Source organism: Miscanthus floridulus, chromosome 9, assembly GCF_019320115.1.
Source record: "Miscanthus floridulus cultivar M001 chromosome 9, ASM1932011v1, whole genome shotgun sequence".
In the NCBI taxonomy this organism is placed as follows: Eukaryota; Viridiplantae; Streptophyta; class Magnoliopsida; order Poales; family Poaceae; genus Miscanthus; species Miscanthus floridulus.
The window spans coordinates 126,357,018-126,381,130 of NC_089588.1; the positions used below are offsets into that span (position 1 = coordinate 126,357,018).

General features: G+C 40.7%; 1 protein-coding gene across 1 annotated transcript; it reads right to left on the reverse strand.

Moving 5' to 3' along the window:
• Positions 1–268: 268 nt before the first annotated feature.
• LOC136484237 (putative disease resistance protein RGA4) lies at positions 269–22,827 on the reverse strand. The gene is made up of 5 exons (XM_066481458.1): positions 22,656–22,827; positions 22,301–22,503; positions 13,296–13,616; positions 12,982–13,083; positions 269–3,437 (listed from the first exon to the last, which is right to left on the reverse strand). Exon 5 carries the CDS (start codon positions 3,362–3,364, stop codon positions 284–286), a length of 3,081 nt encoding a protein of 1,026 aa, XP_066337555.1. The 5' UTR covers positions 3,365–3,437; positions 12,982–13,083; positions 13,296–13,616; positions 22,301–22,503; positions 22,656–22,827; the 3' UTR covers positions 269–283.
• Between the last annotated feature and the right edge of the window lie 1,286 nt (positions 22,828–24,113).

The following is a 24,113-nucleotide window of genomic DNA, read 5'->3' on the forward strand; positions in this document are numbered from 1 at the left end:
ATTCTGCAACTCCTTGCATCAGCTTGATACCCAGCCCCAGCATGATCCAGACATCCATGGGTAGACACCTGATGGAAGATTTCCTCTGCCTTGATGGCATCTAGCGTCTAGTCACTTCCGTCCTCATTCCTCAACTTCTGATGGCCTCAAAAAAAAAAAGAAGCAAGGCACAGACAATTGAAAGCCACGTAGATAAAAAAAATATGCAACCCAATTAGAAAATCTAGCCAATGGTCATACCTTACTTCTTGGTAGCCATTTGATTGGGAATCTCAAAACACGTTCACCACCATACCCCGGTGTAAACATCCATGTCCTCTCCGTGCAGCTGTCGGTGCTGCTCTTGGAGTCCAGGCAGCCAATGTGATGAGGAGACACCTTGCATATCCTCTGTCTGAAACAGCTGGCGCAAGTTGTCCAGCCTCTCAACACACCACAAGTTGGGACACAGCTGAAGACGCAGCTCTCTCACCTGGGGAAGATTTGAGACCCTCTCTAGGCCTTCACAATCTACGATTAAAAGGTCCTCTGAGAGGAAACCGAGGTTCTCCACCACATTAAGGCTGTGCACCTCTCTTAATTGGAGCTCCATCAAGCTGGTGGCCTGCTGTCCAAGCTGCTGTGGGAGAGCTCTCAGCTTGGGGCAGCGGTCAAGCTCCATCGTCTTCAGTCGTGGCAGCAGCTGCGTCCTTGGAGGTGGGGCGTCCTCCTTTTGATTTGCAGCAGCCTCATCCTCTACCCTTTCCTTACCTGCTGGTGTTGCTTCTTGTTCTTCTTCAGCAACAAAGGACCACTCCTCCCAGTTGGGCATATCCTTGATGACCAATGTTTCAAGCTTGGGGAAAGCTACTGCCTCTGGAGATCTGAGATTACCCACCCCAGAGCCAACAAATTCGGGTCCAATCTTGGTGACTGCAGTGGCTCCTTCGATTCTCAGATATTTCAAGTTGGGGAGCTGACCGATTGGTGGAAGATGCATACATGATTTGCAATCAATGAGCTTCAAGTATGTCAGTGAAGGCAAATGGGCAGCAGTGTCTAGCCAGGTGGGAAACCTCCGGCCAAAGAAATTCACAAAACGGAGATCCTCCAGGTTGTGTGCAGGGATTAGCAAATCGAAAGTTTTCTCAATATTGATTACAACATCTTCTGAATATGGCTCATGTGTGTGTTCAGTGCAATGTAGTCCTAATTCTCTGAGATGTGTTTTGTTTGCTAGCAGTGAATCTTTACTAGGAGGAACTGCTCTTTCCAGTTTGATCATATCAAGCCTTCTCAACTGCCAAAGGGGATCCAATTCTTCTATATTCCATCCATCTTGCATTCTATCACTAATAACATTGCTACCACCAATTGGAAAACCTTCTAAATCATTGAGGGACTTCAATTCACATATCCCTTTTGGAACCTGGTTTATTGGTGTTCCATCAAGGCCCAGGCGTCTTAAATTGCATAATTTGAAGATTGCCAAAGGAAGCCTGTGCAAATTTGGACACCGCTGCAAGTTCAGTATTTGAAGGTATGTGAGAGAACCAATTGACTCGGGAAGATAAGATATGTCAGTCTCATCAAAATCAAGTGACCGAAGGTGGATCAAAGTCCCAATAGAATCTGGAACTTTTTGTATAATTGAACCAGTTAAATTCAAAACTCGAATGCATGGAAGTCTTTTGAATATTGTATTTTCAACTCTTGCTGAATCACTCCAACAAATAAGCATTGTTCGGGCTCTAATATCCACTTTGTTCCCATTGGGGAGAGTTATAGAATCACTATCAGTAAAAATTGAAATGTGCCGTAGTTTGGACAAATTTTTATCTTCCAATGATTGTGGATGTCCACAAAAATATTCACCCTGCGACAAATGTTGACCAAGCTGCCTTAAAAGATCATGCATTTTACACTTAGAATAATCAGTATATAGAGGGTTTGGATGAAGGAGATTCCTGTATATCAATTCATTGTAATATTCATCAGCTATATCCTCAAGAAGTTGCTCTCCTTGCTCCTGTACAAAACCTTCAGCAACCCAAAACCTTATAAGATCATCACGAAACATGTCATGGTCTTCTGGATATAATGAACAAAATAGAAAGCATTGCTTCAAATGCCCTGGAAGGTCGTCATAGCTTAAATACAATGCCCCCCTTAGCTCAATGGGAACTTTGCTCATGGACCAAGCACTTCTGTTTATAAGTTGTCTCCACTGGTTCTCAGTTTTCTCTTTGGTTGCTAGAACACTACCAGTAACCTTGATTGCAAGGGGAAGGCCCCCACACATACGGATAATCTCATTCCCCAGACCCCTTAGGTTTGCCACTTCAGTCTCTTCATTAATGTTCATACTTTTCCACAGCAACTCCCATCCGGTGTCATCAGACATCAATTCTACTCGATGAACATCCTGCACACCAATTGCTCGTGCCACAATATCATTACGTGTAGTCACAAGAACTATTGTTGTAGATGAAGTGTTTAATGGAGTTCTTAGTAGATTAGTCCATGCATCATGTTTCCATATGTCATCTAGCACAATAAATACACTTCTATTTTGAACTGCTGTATCAAGCTTTTTTTTAAGTTCTCCAACAGTTTCATCTTGCTTATAGTCTACACCAATATTTCGAAGAACTTCTTTCAAAAGAGTGTCTTCAGAGTACTCTTTAGAAACACAAATCCACGCTTGCATGCTAAAAGTGCCTTTTATTTTTTGGTGATTGTATACTTTTTGAGCCAAAGTTGTTTTTCCAACACCTCCTGTTCCAACAATGCCAATCTTGTATGACTTATTTTCTTTATGTGCCAGAATCAATTCCACCAATCTTGTGCAAGCAACAAAAGTTTCCTTTCCCACGAGGTTAGGCTCCACAAGCTCACAAGTTTTCACCTGCCTCACTACTGAATTCTCTTCTTTAGGTTGCATATTCTTCAGCATCAAAAATCTTTCACCCAGCCTTGAAATCTTTTCAAGTTCAACATTGAAATTTTTTATTCGAACGGCAATTGCATGACGTCTTTGAATATTAGGAATGCAAGATAGAAATGAGAAGCCTGTACATGAAGCAATGTTTTTAGATGATGATGGATGGTCTGCTAGCAGTTTGCTTCCTTCTAATCTAGCCAAATCTATTATATCATCGGCTTCATACGTTGCATCTTTTAGATCTCCAAGCCAGTTGTTAACTGCAAACTCTTCTGTCCTTCGTTGCTCAGCATCATCAAGGAAGCATTGTATGTGTTTCATTGTTCTCTGCATTTGTCTGAGCTCTTCTTTTACCCCTAGAATCATAACAGCCTTCTCTGTTATTATATCTTGCAACTTCTTGGCACATGATCCAAGAATAGGATCAAGTATGGTTGCCATCAGACCAAATGAATGATTGAGATGCGTCCAGAGGAACTTATTTTGGAGAATGGAAAACTTGCAGAGGCATAGGCTGGCAGTTAATGAAAACAGATGCTAAGATGTCATAAATATTGGACAAACTGGACAAAATTTGTTACTGTAGAGAGTCTAAAAATGTAACTTAATAAACTTGACCTTTGAATGTGTTGCGGTGGTCTCAGTAACACCCTAAAATTTGCACTCTTTCGAATCACATAAATTAATTTAATTTTTGTAATTGTGCGTGCATTCAAACATAGGGAAATAATATTTTTTGTGGAATTAAAATCAACTATAAGGCTAGACACATGCTGTTGCATACATGCTGGTGCATTTGTTTTACTATTCTGTCTAGTTTTGACCTGAAATTCAAACTGCTCCAAAACTATTTTTAAATTAGATCTGAAAAATTCAGTTCTGCAGAAAAGAAAAAGGAAAAGAACTATACGCTCTCTATTTCGGCTGCTGGCCTTTTCCCTCTCTCATCCGAAGGCCCAGCCTGGCCCTCCCTCCTCCCGTTCACACTGACCCAGTGCCGCAAGGCCCAATCGGCCGGCTCAACCAAGCGACGACGTGCGCTTCCCTTCCCTTCCTCCCTTTCTATGAATACTAGTGCGCCCAACACCCCTAATTAGTGTTTCTGCTATGGTAAAGAGGGTCATATGTCCTACAATTGTCATGAGAAGCCAAGGCAGCAGACACCGCAGAGTCAGAATGGCAACCAAAAGGCATATCCACGGCCAACCAACATTGGAAGAGTGAATCATGTGTCTGCAGAGACCGCATAGGAGTCGCCAAAGGTCATGCTTTATACGTTCAATATCAATTCCACTCCTGCTACTGTTCTTTTTTATTTTGGTGCTTCGCATTCTTTCATTGCACACATGTTCATTAGACAACATAGTATACCCCTCTGTGCTCTCAAGAATCCTATCCCACTCAATTCACCTGGTGGGGGAATGCAAGCTACTCTCCATTGTCCCTTGGTTCAGCTCTCTTTAAGGGGGGGAGGGTAGAGTTCAAAGTGAGCCCCATTGTGTTGAGAACAGCTGGGATTGATCTTATCTCAGGTATGAATTGGACGATGCAACATCAAGCAGTGATTCAGTGTAAGGAGAAATCAGTAGTTCTGACAACACCCAAGGGAGACAGTCAGTGTTGAGGTCGCAGTGCAGGAGCAACAGACCGCTATAGTGAACCAGCTAAGGGATGGCGCCACGAAGGAAGACCTAGTGGCAGATGAATTTCTAGATGTGTTCCCCGATGACTTGCCAGGTATGCCACCCGATCGCGACATTGAATTTATTATTGAGCTTTTACCTGGAACTACACCTATAGCTAAGAGACCATATAGAATGGGTGTAAATGAATTGGAAGAACTTAAGAAACAACTAAAGAAGTTGTAGGAGAAGGGTTTCATTCGTCCTAGTTCTTCATCTTGGGGAGCACCGGTTATTTTTGTTGACAAGAAAGATGGTACTCAGAGGATGTGTGTTGATTATCGATCAATTAATGAGGTTACTATTAAGAACAAGTACCCATTGCCCATGATTAATGATTTATTTGATCAGTTGAGAGGTGCTTGTGTGTTCTCTAAGATCGATCTATGCTCTTGTTAACATCAGCTGAAGATTCGATCCACTGACATACACAAGACAACATTTACTACAAGGTATGGGTTGTATGAGTACACGGTGATATCCTTTGGCTTGACTAATGTGCCTGCATACTTTATGTATTTGATGAATAAGTGTTTATATGGAGTTTCTTGACATGTTCCCTGTGGTGTTCATTGATGACATATTGGTTTTCTCCAAGAATGAGGAAGAACATGCTGAACATCTGAGGTTGGTCTTGCAGAAGCCCAGAGAACACGAACTATATGCTAAGCAGAGCAAGTGTGAGTTCTGGTTGAAGGAAGTTTCTTTTATGGGCCATGTTGTCTCTAATGGTGGAATAGCAGTGGATCCAAGTAAGGTAAATGATGTGTTGAGCTGGAAGTCACCGACGGATGTGAGCGAGATCTATAGCTTTCTTAGATTAGCTGGATACTACCGGAGGTTCATTGAAGGATTTTCCAAGCTTGTAGAGCCTATGACCACCCTATTAGAGAAGAACGTCAAGTTTGTGTGGTCCGAGAAGTGCCAAGCTAGTTTTGAAGAGTTAAAGAAAGGGTTGACTATAGCGCCAGTGTTGATATTTCTAGACTTGAGCAAGAATTTCTCCATCTATTGTGATGCGCCTCGCCAAGGTCTGGGTTGTGTTCTTATGCAAGAAGGAAGAGTAGTGGCTTATGCATCAAGGCAGTTGAGGAAGCACGAGCTAAATTATCCTGCACATGACTTGGAATTAGTAGCTGTGATTCATGCTTTGAAGATTTGGATGCACTATCTTGTTGGGCATAAGAGTGATTGTAACACCCTAAAAATGACATTCTTTTTAAAATAGTAAATTTGATTTAAATATGCAATTATATGTGCATTTCAAATTTAGGAAATAATATTTCTTTTATGAAATTAAAAGAAAATACAAGAATAGAAACATGTTGATGCATTCATGCTATTGCATATTTATTTCTGTGACGGGTGGTTTTGTTCAAATGCTAGAAGATTTTAAAAACCTTTTGAAAATGAGTTTGAAAATTTTATTTATAAAAAGAAAAAGGAAATTTCCTTCCATCTCCTCCCCTTCATCACATTCGGCCCAGCACCAGCCCCAGCCCAGCTCGCCTCCCCTTTTTCCAGCCCGGCCCAGCTTCGCGCAGCCCAGCAACCCCGCCAGCCGCGCCCAGCCCAGCAGCTGCGCTTGCACCCGCACCAGGCAACCGCCGGCCCAGCACCGCGCGCCTACTTCCCGCGCCCAGCCGCTGACAGCCCGACCCCGCCCGTCAGCGCGTCCCCCACCTCTGCCCGTGCCCTCGGAACCGCCCGGCCATGTCGCGAGGCCGCAACCGCCGCCCTGGCGTCGTGGGAGCGCCCTCCCTCGCGTGCCTCGGCTTCTTTTTAAGCGAAGCCGAGCCCCCCGCGTGTCTCTCGCTCCCCGCTCCATTTTTGCCTCGTCCCGGCCACAACTGCCGCACGGAGGAGCTCCGAGGACTGCCATCCGCCGTCCGCGTCGCCGTCTTCCCCGAGCCACCGTCGACTCCATTCTTCCCCGCTGTGAGCTTCGCCTTGTTCCCCTCTCTCTCCCAGTGCAACTTATTTCCCGTTTCGTTGGCCGTAGACCTTGTTTTGGGTGCGTCCGCGAGCTCTCGGCCGCCGGCCATGGTGCCACCGCCCCGGCCTTCCCCTCTGGCCGTCTTCTCGACCTGAGCGCGACCCCCTTCTCCCCCCGAGCTCTCGGGTGCCCTCAGTTCCCCGTTTGGCGGACCCTAGCCCCCCTAACCGAGCTCGCCGGCATGCTCTTTGCCACCGGCCATGGCTGAGCCTCGCCGGTGTTACTGTTCCGGCTGGCCGAACCCCCCAGATCCGTTGCTGGCCGTCCATTTCTAATCCGACGGCCATCGTTGGCCGATAACCCTTCGTGTTTTCGCATAATAGAACCCACCGTCCTTAGCGTATTTCCTCGAGTACGCATTCTCGTTTTGAAAGCGTATAGTTCACTGGTTTAGTCAAAAGTACGCTTTCAGTATTTACAGAAATGCCATTTGAACTGTTTCGCTTATAAAATTGTCGTTTTAGCTCCGAATTGATCCGTTCAAATAGCGTTAGCTTCGTAATTCCATAATATACATGTTAGAACCACTGTTAGTCAAGTTTGGAACTTTTTAATTTCATGGTTAGATTTAATTAAATATATTGCTATAGGAAATCCCGTTTTAATCATAACTTTCGCGTTTAGCTCCGAATTTCGTGAACTTCGCGTTGACGTGATTGTAGCAAGACGTAGATTCTTTTCATAAACATTTTATTTTGTTTTATATACTGTTGGTGTACTGTTCTAATGATAGGAATGTTTGCTTTGCATGAATGCTTTTGGAATGTGTATATTGCCATGTTGGTCGCGTTCAGACGGTGAGGAGAACGTTGGAGACCAAGAATTCTTCGATGACCAGCAGGACCAGCAAGAGTTTGTAAACCAAGGCAAGTATAGCATGGGATCTACCTTGATGCCTATTCACCTTTATTAATTATTCATTTGCATGTGTCTAATTTTGATACCCGTAAGGACATCCTAGTGATTGATTATCCTGTTCCTTGTCTCCTATGGGTTATATGCATATGGGTAGTTTGCTAGTGCTCAATATAAATGAACATGATCTACATAATGAATGATGGTTCTATGAAATGAAAAGGTAAAAGTTGTTTTTTAAACAACTGGATTATAGGGCGATGGAGCAAATGACTTTCGATCATGATGCTCTCGGCCCTCCATAAGGACTTATCTGTCGGCAAAAGCTGGGACTGACAGTGCAACCGTGAGGGTCATATGGCTCTGACTTTAGCTCAGTAATAGGACCTTTTCTAGCTTGTTAGAGGTTACCTTTATGGCGCAAATGGGGCTTGCCACGTTGGGTATAGGACTGCCTCTGTTCCTATGTGTATAGCCGCGATGGATATGTGCCACAGGAAAGGGGGGTTCCTACATCTGCCTGCCAAGGAAACCTAGCGGCCCTAACTTGTTAGAGAAACCTATGAAATGGCTTCATAGTGTACCCTGCCCGCTCACCTTGGCAATGATATGGGAGTAATTAACCCGGGCATATGGGAATCACGACTCGCGGTGAATGTGCACCACCTCTGCAGAGGGTAACAAACTGTTATAACAGCCGTGCTCACGGTCACGAGCGGCCCGGAAAACTCACAGAATAAATGGCTACTTATAATGTTGTTCATACATGATGATATTATGATGATGATTCATGATTCAACCGGTTCTAATATATGAATATGGGGGTTTAAAAGGGAGCTTAAGCATAACTTAATAATAGATGAGGATAAAATCTTGAATCTACTAAAAGTGCTAACTGCAGTAAACCAGTGTCATCCTTTTTGAGCCTCATGAACCCCATGTTATCTTGTTGAGTACGGGACGTACTTACGCTTGTTTAATTTTCAATATTTGGATAAAAATCCCGGATGGGTAACAGATGACAACGGATATAAGGAGTTTCCTGAGGATTATTAGGCTTGTGGTCAACCAGTCGACCGTCCCTGTGATGGAGTTCCACGAGAGAGTTATCTTTTTATCTTCCGCTGTGTTATGTAAGTCAATGTGATGCTATTATTCGCTATGTAAGATACACCGTGATGATACTTTTTATAATTTGTCAACTTATGTGTGTGACTGATCCCTGGGCACACATGAGTTTAGTGCATTCAATTTTATCCTTAAAATTGGGTGTGACAGTGATATATACACTGATCACAAAGAGCTTGAAGTACATCTTCACCCAGTCGGATCTGAATTTGAGATAGCGTCAATGGTTGGAGTTGATAAAGGATTAAGACTTGGAAGTGCATTATCATCCGGGAAAGGCAAACATCGTGGCTGATGCACTTAGTACGAAGGGCTATGCCAATAAGGTCCAATCAACACCTATGCCTACCGAATTGTGTGCTGACTTTGAGCAACTCAATTTAAGCATTGTCACTAATGCTATGGAACTAGAAGTGGCGCCTACTTTGGAGCAGGAGATATGCAAAGACTAGTTGGAGGATGCGAAATTGAAGGAGATAGCAGAGAATTTAGTGATTGGCAAGGTGCCAGGCTTTTGTTTGTATGACAATGGTACTTTATGGTTTGGGAAGAGGCTATGCGTGCTAGAGATCAAGGCTATCAGAGATGCAATTCTGCGTGAAGCTCATGAGTCAGCTTATTCTATGCATCCCAGGAGTACCATGATGTATTTGGATCTTAAAGAGAAGTATTGGTGGTATGGATTAAAGGGAGATGTAGCAGAGTACGTATCCTTGTGTGACACTTGTTAGAGAGTCAAAGCTGAGCATCAAAGGCCCGTAGGTTTGCAACAACCGATGAAGATACCCAAATGGAAGTGGAAAGAAGTTGGTATGGACTTCATAGTTGGTTTGCCATGCACACATAGTGCTTATGATTCAATATGGGTAATAGTGGATCGGTTAGCTAAGGTTGCTCACTTCTTGCCGGTCAAGACTACTTATTCAAGCGCAAAGTTGGCCAAATTATATATGGAGAGGATAGTATGTTTGCATGGAGTTCCCAAGGAGATCGTGTCTGATCGAGGTACTCAGTTCACGTCTCACTTTTGGCAAAAGGTACATGCTTCTCTGGGAACTAAGTTGAATTTTAGCTTAGCCTATCATCCTCATACTGATGGATAGACTAAGAGGACTAATCAAATATTGGAGGACATGTTGAGAGCCTATGCATTACAATATGGTACAAGTTGGGAAAAGAGCTTGTCTTATGCTGAATTTTTATACAACAACAGTCGTCAGAAGAGTCTCAAGATGGCACCTTTTGAAGCATTGTATGGGTGTAAGTGTAGGACACCTTTATTTTGGAATCAGATGCGTGAAAGTCAAGTGTTTGGACCAGATGTGCTTAGAGATTCCGAAAAACAAATGCAGATGATTAGAGATAATCTAAAAGTGACACAATCTCGTCAGAAGAGTTAAGCGGATACAAGGATAAGAGAGTTGGTCTTTCAAGTGGGAGACTATTTATATCTTAAAGTGTCACCAATTAAGGGAATAAAGAGGTTCAGCGTGAAAGAGAAATTAGCACCGAGATATATTGGTCCATTTAAGGTTTAGAGAGAAAAGTCGAAGTGGCTTGTCAGTTGGAACTTCCGGAGAGCTTGTCAGGTGTGCATGATTTTTCTCATGTGTCTCAACTTAAGAAGTGCTTGCATGCGCCTGAGGAGCAAATATCTTTGAAGGAGCTTAGTGTGAAGGAGAATCTTACTTATATGGAGTATCCAATCAAGACATTAGAGATAGCCGAAAAGGTCACTAGAAGCCGGGTCATAAGGATGTGCAAAGTACAGTGGAACCGTTACTCAGAGGATGAGGCTACTTGAAAATAGAGGATGATTTGAAGTCAGAATACGCACATCTTTTTGAGACATCATCATCGGAATCTCAAGGACGAGATTCATCTTAAGGGGGTAGGTTTGTAACACCCTAAATTTTGCACTCTTTCCAATAGGATGAATTAATTTAATTTTTGCAATTGTGTGTGCATTCAAACATAGGGAAATAATAATTTTTGTGTAATTAAAATGAACTATAAGGCTAGACACATGCTGTTGCATACATGCTAGTGCATTTGTTTTACTGTTCTATCTAGTTTTGACCTGAAATTCAAACTGTTTCAAAACTATTTTTAATTCAGATTTGAAAAATTCAGTTCTGCAGAAAAGAAAAAGGAAAAGAACTCTCTCCTCTCTATTTCCCTCTCTCATTTGAAGGCCCAGCCTGGCCCTCCCTTCTCCCGTCCACACCGGCCCAGTGCCGCGAGGCCCAATCGGCTGGCTCAGCCAAGCGCCGACGTGTGCTCCCCTTCCCTTCCTCTCTCTCTTCCGCTGATGCACCAGGCACGTAGAACAGTGTCATCCCCAACCCCCGTTCTTGACCCGGATTCTGCCTGGGGATGGAAATAACCGCGCCGGGTCCGATTTGTCCGTGATTCGACACGATCTCCACGCTGAACTACTCTATAAAAGCCGTGGCCCCTCCCGCACTCATCTTTTTCCATCTTCGAACTGCCGCCACCCTTGCTCGAGCTTGCAGCGCTGCCTAGAACCCTAACCCAGAGCTGCCGCAGCTGTTGACGAAGTCCGTCGCTTCTCCGTCGCCTATAACCTATTGTCGAGGTCCGCGTCAAGGTGACGAAGCCGAGAATGCCTTGAGTTTTGTGTTTTCACTTTCTATTGCTCACGCGACGATGCCGGACCCTCGCGTGGAGCCCGCTACCTGCCTTTCTAAGCCACCTGCCATCTTCATCCGCACCCCGTTGACGAATCCATCCTCGGTGATCTCGCCTTCATCTCCTCTTTCATCCCATGTTTTCCCCACGTCAAACCGTGGCCTGTAGGCCCCTCTTCTGTGCTCACCGGCGAGATACTCGCCATCGTCAATGGTTGAAGCCACCTGCACCACTGTGCCGGAAACTTCTATCCCTTCCCTTTGCTTTCTGCCGTCCAAATTGAAATCAACGGCTCAGATCGGTCCATACCCCTACGCCGGTCCTTTTGCAAAGGAACCCCTGCCTTTCTTCCTATTTATGCCCGAGGTCCTCGGGCAGATTTTAAAATCTGTTTTAAATTTTATTATTTTTATTTCGTAATTAGTTTGCTGTATTTACAAAACTGCCATCCAGAACTTAGTTTTAGCATATCTTCGTTTTAGCTTTGTTTTCGGTGATTTTCGCGCCTGTGTGTTCTTAGCGACGTGTACAATAGTTTTATAAAGTTTTCAGCTTGTTTTTCCGCTGCTAGTGTACCGTTCTAATTATAGTTCTTGTTTGCTATGTATGATTTGCTCCGAATGTTTGTGTGTTGCTGTTTGCTCGATTATAGACGGTGAGCAGTACGTTGGAGAGTAGATATCTCGTTTACCGCTTTTATTATAGACTTGATACTATTGTAATGGATTATTATTCATGATGTAATAAACACTTGTGATGATACACTGTAATTTGTCGTCTATGTGTGTGACTGATTCCTGGGCACACTTATGATTCCGTATTCGATTTTGTCCTGAAAATCATGTGAGTTAGTCTCTTTTGCAGAGGTGTAAGCATCACCTTTGCGTATAGCATGTCAGAGTAGTGCCATTAGAAAATCAAAATATCTATATATAGCTGTTAATTTATTCAAAATACCAATCATGTGTTTAGGTATCAAGAAGTAGCTTTTTGAATCAATTACAACAAAAACCCTCCACTACATGAAAATGGCATTTGCAAATGTAGTTGCATGGTGAGGTATTGAAATGGTAGCTTTGAGGCAAATCCATCGGCACGTTAGTTAACATGACACAACAAAACCTGGGCTTCGACCCTTCCCATTGAGAAGTTGGAAGTTGTCGAACAACTATCCGCGATCTATACTTTTTTCTCTACTTGGTAACTAGAAGAGCATTAAAAACACATGGAGCCACACTTGTTGATTTTAAATAAATTAATTCCATCTACATATATAATTACAAATTTATAAAGAGGGTAAAACATATTTTGGAAAAGGTTCTGGGTCTAGGTGGCCCTACAGCTAATGCTTAGATTCGCCACTAATTAAGATAAAGACATAAAGTTCACTACGATGTTTCAAAAAATAAGAAATACATGACTTTATTTCATCGGGATGTGGACCGTCTTTTAGTGAACCAAAATTTGGCAATACCAAAACCGCAATGATAAAGCATGGGTAAAAGTTTATGTTTTGATTGGTGCCATATGAGTTCATGGGTTTATTTTTTAAAAGCCGAGCTGCTCTCTCTTTCCTTATATGAAAAAAATACTAGCTTGAAAGTTGTTGAATCATAATTTCAACCTAGAAACATCATGGATATAAGTACCAATAGTTCCATAAAAAGAAGGAAACATTTCTTAGGAAAAACAAGAACATCATGGAAGTAACCAAACAATATCAAGAAGCACGCTACTGCTCTTACCTTACAAACTGTATCTTCCAAAAGGAAAAAATGAATGGCCCATAGATATCAACAGAAGCAGTTTGTTCAGATGATCAACTCTTCTTTACTTTAAGATCTTAACTGAGTAAGGCCAAAGAAATTTCAAAGAAACAGCCGGGGAAAGAATATATATAGAATAGATAACAGAGGACTCTCTATCAATTGCACTACGGCACCTCATGTAAAAAGTATGGAGAATGAAAGCATGATTGAATCATACTCATAGTTTTGCAGACATCAAGAAAAATCGTCATTAGTGAATCTGATATATTAGAAGTAGAAAAGATATATACCTGAATATGCTTTAGCTAAAATAAAACACTGATTGTAAAAGGATGCAAATTTGTGCCAATCCAAGTTTTGCTGATCCCAACTGGATGTTGTCAAAAAGTGGTAAGACAAAAACTGGTGCTCTGTCCAGCATCAACATTCTCCTCTCTCTATATGATCAGCACGTGCAAATCTGGCATGTCTTAGGAAAAAAGTAGAATGCGATCATAACTGTTTCTCGACTAACTGGATCCTCTGGAGCTTCCCACAGAAAACAATCCTTGAACATGAGAGGGCTAGAGTGATGCAGATGTAGACCACTATGTGTCTGTAAGACTTCTTGTCTGAAAGAAAAAAAATGAATTTCAGCATATGCAATCTTACTATTATTAATTACAAGCTCCACATTAATTCTCACTAGATGCACTAGAAAACAGGTAAATCCTAAAAATCCTCATAATAAAGGGAAACATTTTGTCTTTAATTTGGTACAGACAACAATAATCATCATCAATAATAGCCATTGGATTTATTTCATTTTTATAAAAAGTTAACCACATCTGCCATTACGAAAAATACATAAAGTAACCCCCAATTTTGCATCTAAATTACCCACCTTTGCCATTATGAAAGATAATTCACAATAACCCCCTAAATTTATATACAAATGACCCACCTCTATCATTATCGAAGATAATTCAAAATAACCCCTAACTTTGTATCTAAATTAGGCACCTCTAACATTTAAAATATAATGCAAACTAACACATATGTTTCCACTCAAATATGCAAGTATGAAAGAAAACATAAAGTGACATTTTAATTTGTAACTAAATTGTCCACCTTAGTCATCATAAATATACCAAAGTGCACCAAGTAGATATGTATATATTAGAATAAATATTTATTTTAATAGCTTATCAAACATGAAAAATATTCCTTTATTAAATCACATAGAGACGACACTGATTCACTTTAAGTTATGTTAACATTCCATGATAATAAATTTCATAAGTTGTTATTACATTACAAATAAGTTTATACATTTTGGCTGAAACATATGTCATATCAATATTGGTAATGTAAGCACTCTATGTTTAATAAAACAATCCTACTACATATATAATTCTGTGATATAACAAATTTGGCATGTTGAGTTCGATTGTGCAAACTGAAACGATTATTTTTGCCATTGTAAGAACGAGAGGGTGACCTTAGGACCTATGGTTTCTTTTTCAACAAAATAAAAATTAAAAGTTTGAATAAACTAAACAATAAGCATAACATAAATAGTGCACAAAAAGTTACAACAACAAAATTAAATGTTGAAAGCTAAACTATAGATTCATGATGTTATAGAAAAGGATACAACAAGAGCCTCCATATTAATCCTCACAAAGCCCGGTTAAAAAAAATTATCCTAGAAATTCTATCAAAAATCAGAAACATCTTGTTATCAATTTTATGGACTAAAATCATCATTTATAATAATAACCGCTGCATCTATTTTATTTTCCACATAATTACCAATATAAGGTAACCCATGAATCTATATTTAACTAAGCTAACTATACCATTAAGAAACATGACCCAAAGTTAACTTAAATTTACATCTAATCGCGCACCTACTATGATGACAAATCATAAATGTAAGCCCTTAAATTTACATCTAATTACATCTTCATTATTAAAGAAAAACTTCTAAAATATCCGCTTGACTCTACATCTAAGTTATCAACATTTCTACTACAAAAATTGTTTAAATAATCATAAAGTATATATATGCTTCTACATTACCCACTTTTATTAATATTAATATATTAAAATTCTGAGCAAAGTAATCATACAAGTTGTGACATCATACAAATAAAGTATACATGCATGCATAAGAGGTATGTGGTGTGCTTTAGTAAGCATAAAATATGTTTCCTTAACTACTCATATACAAATGATACGAACATATTATTTGCAATTATTAATATATAATTTATATAAGTTATTACTTTAAACATATTCATACAATTTTAACTAAAATGTCTAACATATCTATATTGATACTATAACCATTATTGCAATACAACTCTTTGATGTGAAAATTCAAACATCTTGAGAAGTAGGGGGTTAGTGCAAAACACATGTGGATATATCTTCATAGCCTTTTAGATTCCTTTGGTTGTATTCATTATAAGACTTAAATATTATTTGTCATCTTGATGTTAGCATTACTATCCATCCTAGATCTTCCTTGAAGCTCTACCACCGATCTTAAGCAACGTGGTGCAGATTTTAAATGATTGTTTGTACCATAGCAGTTTATGACCTAAAGTCCTTATTTTTAAAAATACAAAAGTAATGAAAATAAAAGATACAATAAGTACAAGGGTTTCAGCTTAACTTGAGGATAAAAATGCCTATAGCAAACAATAAGACTAATACTTGAAAATCAAAATTTGGATTCGTAATGTCATAATAAGGTATAGGCTGCAACAAGAGCCCCCTACAATCTAAACTAAGGGTTCAACTAAATGCATATTAAAGATATATAGAGGTGCCATGCAGATGGAAAATAACTATGAAAACATAAATGTCAGTAATTTATGAGTTTATCACAGCTAGATATAAACTAGTATCTATTATGCCTATTGAAAAAAAATGAACAAACAGAAAATCATACAATTTAGTATAAGTAATTTTTGTAGTGAGAGGTATTAAAAAACTAATCTTATGTCTGCTACGGCACTAGCTGGTGCGAGAGCACGAGTTGATGGACTAGTTACACAAACTAGGAGTGACCTAATTGAAAAGTTGAGATTAATACCAAATTAACATGGATGCACAGAACCATATGAGCTGTTGGAAAGTGAAAACCAAAGAGCAGTGCCTACTAAAGAGTGCTCCCGGTCCAAATGTTAAGGTGTTGTCTAGATGGAAATGAAGGCCCTGGACAATGCACCAGAACTCTCTGCTGGTTGCACTCAATTACCAACCGGCACTACTACAGAACAGACTTTAGAACGATGTCCCAATTTGGTGTTAGCCTCGGCATTTTTTTGCCCCCGGGACTAAAGGTTCTTTTAGTCCTGGTTGGTAATACCAACCGGGACTAAAGGTTTCTTTACTCCCGGTTGGAGCCACCAACCGGGACTAAAAGTCCTCCAACCTTTAGTCCCGGTTGGTAATACCAACCGGGACTAAAGGTAGACCATTTAGTCCCGGTTGGTAACACCAACCCGGACTAAAGGACCCTTTAGTCCCGGTTGGGAACACCAACCGGGACTAAAGGTCCCCCGATGGGTTAGTTCAAAAGGAAAGCATCCCATCTATTGTCAGATGTGTTGTGTAGGTGGGGTGGAAAGCTCTGCGCGAGGCAGTGCATGAGGTCCTGGGTTCGAATCTCACAGGGCGCAGCGGTGGGAGGCATTATTTTTTTTTAAAGCTGGAAGGATCTTTAGTCCCGGTTGTGGCAAACCGGGACTAAAGAACACCACCTTTAGTCCCAGAACGCTAGTCCCGGTTGGGAAACCGGGACTAAAACCAGTTCCCAACCGGGACTACATGTCAGTTCTGTAGTAGTGCGGAGTTTGAGAGCAGCGAATAGTTGACTCCAATGGCCTGTCCACGTGGCAGCACTAGAACTCTATTGCGACAACACTAGACTTCTCCAATGTGTACTGCAAGAGTGCAGTCCTGTTCCAACGACAAGTTTTGGAGGTTGGGGATATATATACCCCTTTGGCTAGCCCAATTAACTGTGTTAGATTGTCCAGACCATATTGGAGAGTTGAGACTCATCTCTTATTGCTCTAACCACGAAAAAGTACTTAAGGAATATTAGGTGATTAGTGTAGGTGCTTTGCTGTAGCATCCTGAAAATTCAAATTCATAAAATCACTCATACTCACAAATATTTTCAAAATGTATTCTGAAAACTAAATATCATTTGTGCTCTATTTCAATTCCCTTGAAACTCAAACCATCTTGAAACCACCAGAGCAATATTCTTTGGATCTTATCACCTACACGCTTACACCATACGTCCCGACGACAATACCATCATCCATCTCTGCCTCTCTCTCTCTCGCTCTGATTGCCCTTACCCGACAGCATCTGCACATGATGCACAGGCTGACCCCATCACCACCTCATGCGGCACCAGCTGGCTTCGCTCATGCCCAGACACCGCTTGCGGACCACAGCTACTCGCACGTGACTGCCACATAAATACCCTATCTACCTGCCTAAAGTTTGGATCCAGGGACTAAAGTTTAGGAGGTGTCACATCGGGTGTTCGGATGCTAATAAAGAGGACTAAACATAAGCTAATTATAAAACTAATTACAGAAGCCGTGGCTAATTCACGAGATGAATTTATTAATCCTAATTAATCCATGATTAGCACATGTTTATTGTAGCACCATGTTATCAAATCATGGACAAATAAGGCTTAATAGATTCGTCTTACAAATTAGCCTCCATCTGTGCAATTAGTTTTATAATTAGTCTATATCTAATACTCCTAATTAGTGTCCAAACATCCGATGTGCTAAAGTTTAGAAGGGGGTATCCAAACACCCCCAACTCCCTCTTCCTCCTTTTCTCTCACACAGCAAGCAGCGCCAGCACACACGTACAACATGCACAGGAGCTCACAACATCACATACGCGCACACAGCACGCAAAAGGAGACAGCCATCGACCGCCCACACACAAACTTAACCGTCCAACTACTCGCACCGTCGCTCCTATGCACCGTCGATTCAGCACTAGCACACCACCATCCAACAACAGAGCCGTCATTGATGGCTGGTGCCGAGCCATCCCACTCCACGGCTCACCTCCTTCCTCCTCGCACCGAGACTCCTTGGTTCTTGAGCCCTATAGGAGTTCGCCTCGTCGATCTCCTCCCAATGGTCAGTGCAGCCCGATTGCTTTGACGGTGAGCCTCTCCAAGCTTTCCTCCACCCTGCCCTGGACTCTGTTTCTCTGTTCCCCTCCTTAGCTGCACTCCCCATGAGCTCAGCACCCCAGCAAGGGCCACCGAGACGAGAGCAATACGAGCAAATAAATAAGCTCCCAGCATGAACCGTGCCTCCCTCTCTGTTTGTTATTTTGCTTGACCAATAGCAGCAGTTAAGAGCATCTCAGTAGTTCCCCGATACCTTGCTTTATCCCCATAAACCTGTCGTATTAGGACAACTACGCTTTCTTCTTGCTCTAGCAGTTCCCATCTAGGATATTTTTTTGTTACCAACGTAAACCTACCATATTGGGACAACTATGTTTTCTTCTTGCTCTAGCAGTTCCCAAGTAGTCCTTTTATTTGTGGTCATCAACATTTCCCTTATCTCCCTCAAATAAAGGGGCAATATTATCTCCCCCCAATAACTACTACTTTTTAGCCATCTTTTCTCTTACACTCTTGTGGGACCCACCTTCCATATAGGTATTGAGGGAGATATATTGGGATATGGCTGCAACAACTTCCCCAATGTTCATAAAAAAAATATTGGGCTACTCCAATATAAATACATTCAGGATACATTTTTATAAAACTGGAGGAAATGCTTTATCCCTCCACTCCTTGTCTCTCTCTAGACCCTAAGCTCTGCTGGGTCATCACGTGAAGGATCCAAGCTCTCCCATAATCATGCCATTTTATTTAATTTCAGAATTCATTTAGCTACGTTATAAAATCAATATCCCACTAGTATGAACTCCGATTCCATTGATTCTTCTTCCTAAATTCATCTAAAATCAAACTCTATCCCCCATACAAGTTTCATATTTTTTAGAGCTTATTTAAATAAATTTTGTATTTAATTATGTTTGCTTGCCTGTTTTTGGTTGTTTGCGCGTTCTTAGCTAACGGAGTGACCGAGGAGGCGGACGATGATCTCAGAGGCCAATACCGCGAGATCGAGTCCAAAGACCCAAACAACCAGCAAGAGTTTGCCGAGGACGCTGACAGAGGCAAGTCCAATCTAATCGTCTTTGATCATGTTGATCATGTTTTCAAACACAAGCCGTAGAAGCCGTTTTCAAATATTGCATGTAGGAATTTTATGTAGAAAATATTTTCCTTGCTTAGCTAGAGCCCGTTTAAATAGCCACCCTTGAATTGTTTGACCTGATTACCTTGTTCAAACCTAAGGATTATTGTTATGTCGCGACGAGGTATGGTTAACTAGTATGCTTAGGATTTGGTACTTATCATGGATACCTACATACTATATCTTGTTTGAAGTACAAAGATTTGCAAAGCAAAACCGTATGAGTTGTGGGATTGAGTTGTGTGGGATTGTGAAAGAGTTAATGAACAAACTAGAGATGGTGATTACCCTCGATATGGGGTGCATCGGGTCCTTTTTTTTGGATGCCTTGTAGTTGTGGCTAGTAACTTTTATGGTTAAGCGTGAAGATATCTGCCTTGTCACGATTAAAGGCTGACTTGATGATTCATATCGACTAACTCGTTTTACTGTACAACCACTCGACCTTGTATGTGGCGAGGCTTAGTCTAAATCCCCCTAGTTGGTATGGCAATCACCTAGAAGTATGCGTGCAATGGGACACTACGAGATCTAAGTGGCATTGAGGAATTGTGTGAAATGTAATGAGCTTTGTAAATTACTGTACAATGAGAACCTTGCCTTAGTGTTCTCGTGGTGAGTGCCAATACTTAGCTATGGAGGGTAATGACTCTGATAGATCTTTGCTTGCATGACGGTGTTAAGTTATGGTATACTTTTTCAGAGATACTCTTATATAATGAAAATATATCTATAACAAAAAGGTATATACAAAACAAAAACCCTGCATGTGTCAAAAATATAACTTTATGCAAATGAAACCAAGCCTTATCGTTGATTTTTTGTCTATATGCATGTATTGATATCACCTTCCGTAAGCTAAGGTTGGATTTTCTGAGTGCTTTGTACTCACCCTTTCTTTGTTGTACAGAGGAAGACCCGGACTTCATCCCTAAATTGGTATTCAATTGAGGTCATGTCTGCACTCAGCTAGCCTGTGGCTTGGAATGGGCGGATGGGTAGTGTGCTTTGTTGTTTCAGGATCCCGCTTCGTTCGCAACTATTGTAGTGAGAACATCTGAATGTAATAAATGTGTGTATACTAATCTCCTAGAACTAGTATTGTATCACATTTGAGTTCCCGAAACACTGGCGTGCTTCATTTGTGAAGTGCTTAGGCAAGTTAGATCTATTTAGCACTTACAATTGGCTTTGGTCTATTGTTTAGTGAGGCTTGCATATCTCCAAGCTGTTGGCGCATGCGTGCACGCCAAGAGTTGTATACTAGGAGACTGTATTCATGCAAGAACCTCGGAGCTGTGTGAGGCCACCTACGTTGTACTAAGGGAATGTGTGACCCATGGCGGTCCGGCCGGAAACACAATATATAGTGAATACAGCTGGGGTGCGGTTTGGAGTAGGGCATCTCGGAGACCCACTTTGTGTGTGGGGATGGTCCAAGGCCTATCCACAGAGTTACCCGTCGGGAGGTTGGCCCCTATATAAGGGCATTCAACGAGGACTAGGGGGTAGTGTGAGCTTCTCGATACCTCGGAAAAAAATACCATCGTCAACGGAAGTTTATATTCTCTACCTCATTTATGTTTTCGCACTTAATTGCTTTACTTGGTTGTGTGCTTACCTTTCTTAGTTTAGCTTGCTAGGCTACATGATAGGATAAAAATGTAGGTTGCATAATGTTTTTACTGTAGAGATAACACCTAGCAAAACAATGGTGCATATTTAGATAGTATCTTGCATATGTTTTGACAAGTAGGTTTTAGAGGCCAAATAATTTTTAAGTTGCCTAATTAACCTACCTCTTCGACGTTACGTTCTGTTCACATGTATATTAGAAAGGTTTTGGTGTGGTACTTCCAGATAATTATGAGTCGTTCATTTAGTTAGACCCGATGGTTAGAATCATCTATTGTTTTCTAAGAGGTAATATATGAAATATATACTTATTTAATTTAAATTTTTGCAAAATAGGATAAATAAGGAAAGTTATATATGTATGTATGTATATTTTTTGGATATTTTTTTTTGATTTAATTGATGCATGTGTGATCTATTGGATATGGTAAAATCTTTTTATTTTAAGCTTTAGATATGACACAATTTAATTAGCATAAACTATCTATTTACGTGCACTGTGTATCTCTAATAAAGCACGTACGGGGTATGTGACATAAACTACCTATCTCTAATAAAACACTTACGACATGATTTAGTTAGCATAAAAATTATGCATAAAACCCATGCCACACGTATAGGTGTCCAACGTATGTACCTTCCTAACGTACATGGACCTTTACATAGCCACTTTATTAACATGTAACATGTTTTAGATCGCTAAAATTCACGGTTTATTTAATGTGTTAGCTATTGATATTTCTCATACAGGTAACATATTTTTTACGGTTTTAATTCTAATAGGGATATTGATTTGGAACAGAAACCAAAATGTACATAAATATTTCAATGTAAATAATATCTGTCAATATAAATTAAAATTTATAAAAAAAAAGGAAGGATGCACAACGAAAAAGTAAGAAGGACACGGAAAAAGAAGGAAGGTGACGCGCGGTCGATCTGTCTCCTGTGATGAGGAGATGCACAACGAAAAAGTAAGGACATGGAAAACTGCTTCAGATTTGTTTGGGGTATTAGCTCCTACTAAGTAAAAGGAATACCGTAGGATTATTGCTCATATTAGAAACTATCAATACACTAGCTACATGACGGTGGAGGTTGACAGAATGAGTAATAAGGTGAAGTATTGAGGTATAGATTGTCCCGTCTTAGCTTCTTGTCCCTTTTTATTTTCTGCTTTCAAGTGTTGTAAGCTAAGGTACACTAGATTGGATGTTATCAATTTGGAAATTTACTTGGTAAACTAAGGTAAACTACCTATCTCTAGAATTCTATTAGTTACACATTTTGATCTTGTACAGCATGACAATAGTCAGTTTCCATGTACATATTGGATGTCTTACCTTAGAAATCTATCTTCCAACTATAGTCAATAGTTATCCACTTGGCATATACAGTTCGTTTGGATTGTCAACCCATCCAGCGTACTGCGCCCATGCTCTGCAGATCAAAAGTATATCCTTTGGAAAACCAATTTATTAAGTGGATAGAAGAAATTATCAGCCAATCACCAACAGAGAACCACAGATACCACAGCTAACTAAACCTGCAAAAAAGAGAAAGAATTAAATGGCAAACCTCTTGCTCGTTAAAACAAAGGTCGTTCGATCACTGGCAATAACTAGAATAGTTCAGCAGAAAATTAAATCGAAAAGAGTTATCACTGTATTTAAGCTATGATGGTGCAGCAATAAGTACCTGATTACAGGTCAACTGATAAGCCACTATTCAGATGGTACACATGCAAGGAGATCAGTATGTGTCAATACTATTTTCCTTTTTTGCTCCCAGCAGGATCTCTTTGATGAGAGATTGACTCGTTCAACAGCAATGGGTACACAGAGCATCAAGCCCGTGCCATCTCTGCTTGATCAGCTCATGCAAGTCTGAAGCACGACTAGGGATCATCTTCCATGAACGAAATGAGTGTGACAATAAGGACAAGTAGTAACCATCTTGCAGAAGCAGTTCCTTCAGATCATTACAGGTGAGTACGTTTAAGATCTTCAATAGTCAGGGAAGGTCTTTAGACACCAATGTATAGAATAAATAATGGAGGACAATCACTCGATGTCACAGCAACTCCTGCAAAATGTGGGGACAACTAGAAACAGTTTAGCAGGTTCAGTGACAGCCTGGTTGATAAATGCCTATAACTAGAACAGCCAACTAGAAGAATTACCGCTGAATCAGAATTTTTAGCATAATTAGAACTAGAAAACGTAGGTCAATACAGGACAACTGGAAAGGCACTGATCAGACAGCTGCTTTCGGAGATCAGTTTGTCCCAATGTAAATTTTTCTGGTCCCGACAGTAGGATCTCTTCAATCTGTCGTCCTACAGAATGGGTGTACTGTCCAGCATCAAGCTTCTGCTACCTCTGTATCACCAGGCAATAGTATGAGAACAGAAACAACGAAATCAGACCACCTTCTTCACTAAGTAGAGGCCATGAAGTTTTTTTTTTTTTTGCAGAGATGACAACAAACCTTGGGAAGAGCACGGCGAAAGGATGCAGCGCTGGAGGAGCAAATGGAAACTAGAGAGACCTTGTGGCAAAATGCCTCTTGCGAGTGGGAAATAAGCTGTGTGGAAAAGCATAGACTAAAAGTCAGTGTCTGCAAAGACTGCTGAACCTGTGGTATTTCAGTATTGAGAACACTAAGCAGCGTATTGGCTGTTTATTGGCATCTATAAGCCTATGGTCGGTTGCCCATGTGATTTGTTTACCTCGAGATTCGACGAGCACATGTGAAACCGGAACTCACTGTAGCCAAGACAGTTTTCTGACCACGGATTGGATTCAGGTTTCGTTAATAGAGTGTTTGGTTTGAAAATTAAATTAGTCCGTCATATTCTCACTCCTCACACTTGCGAAATGATGGAGTTCTCCTAGTGTTTTTAAGTAGTAGTAAAACACTACAACTAGTCATAGCACATGGGAATCCTCACTAGGACGCATTTGGTAGAGAACGTTTATACTAAATTTTGAATGCTAAAAAACTAGGAGAACTCCACTTCACTAGGGGAACTTGAAGATTCTAGTTTTGTCACTACATCACCTCATTGCTCACAAACTAATTAATAATTAGTACGTGTATGAGAAATGAAGTCATTTGAATATTTGACCAAATTTGAGAAACAAACTCATGACA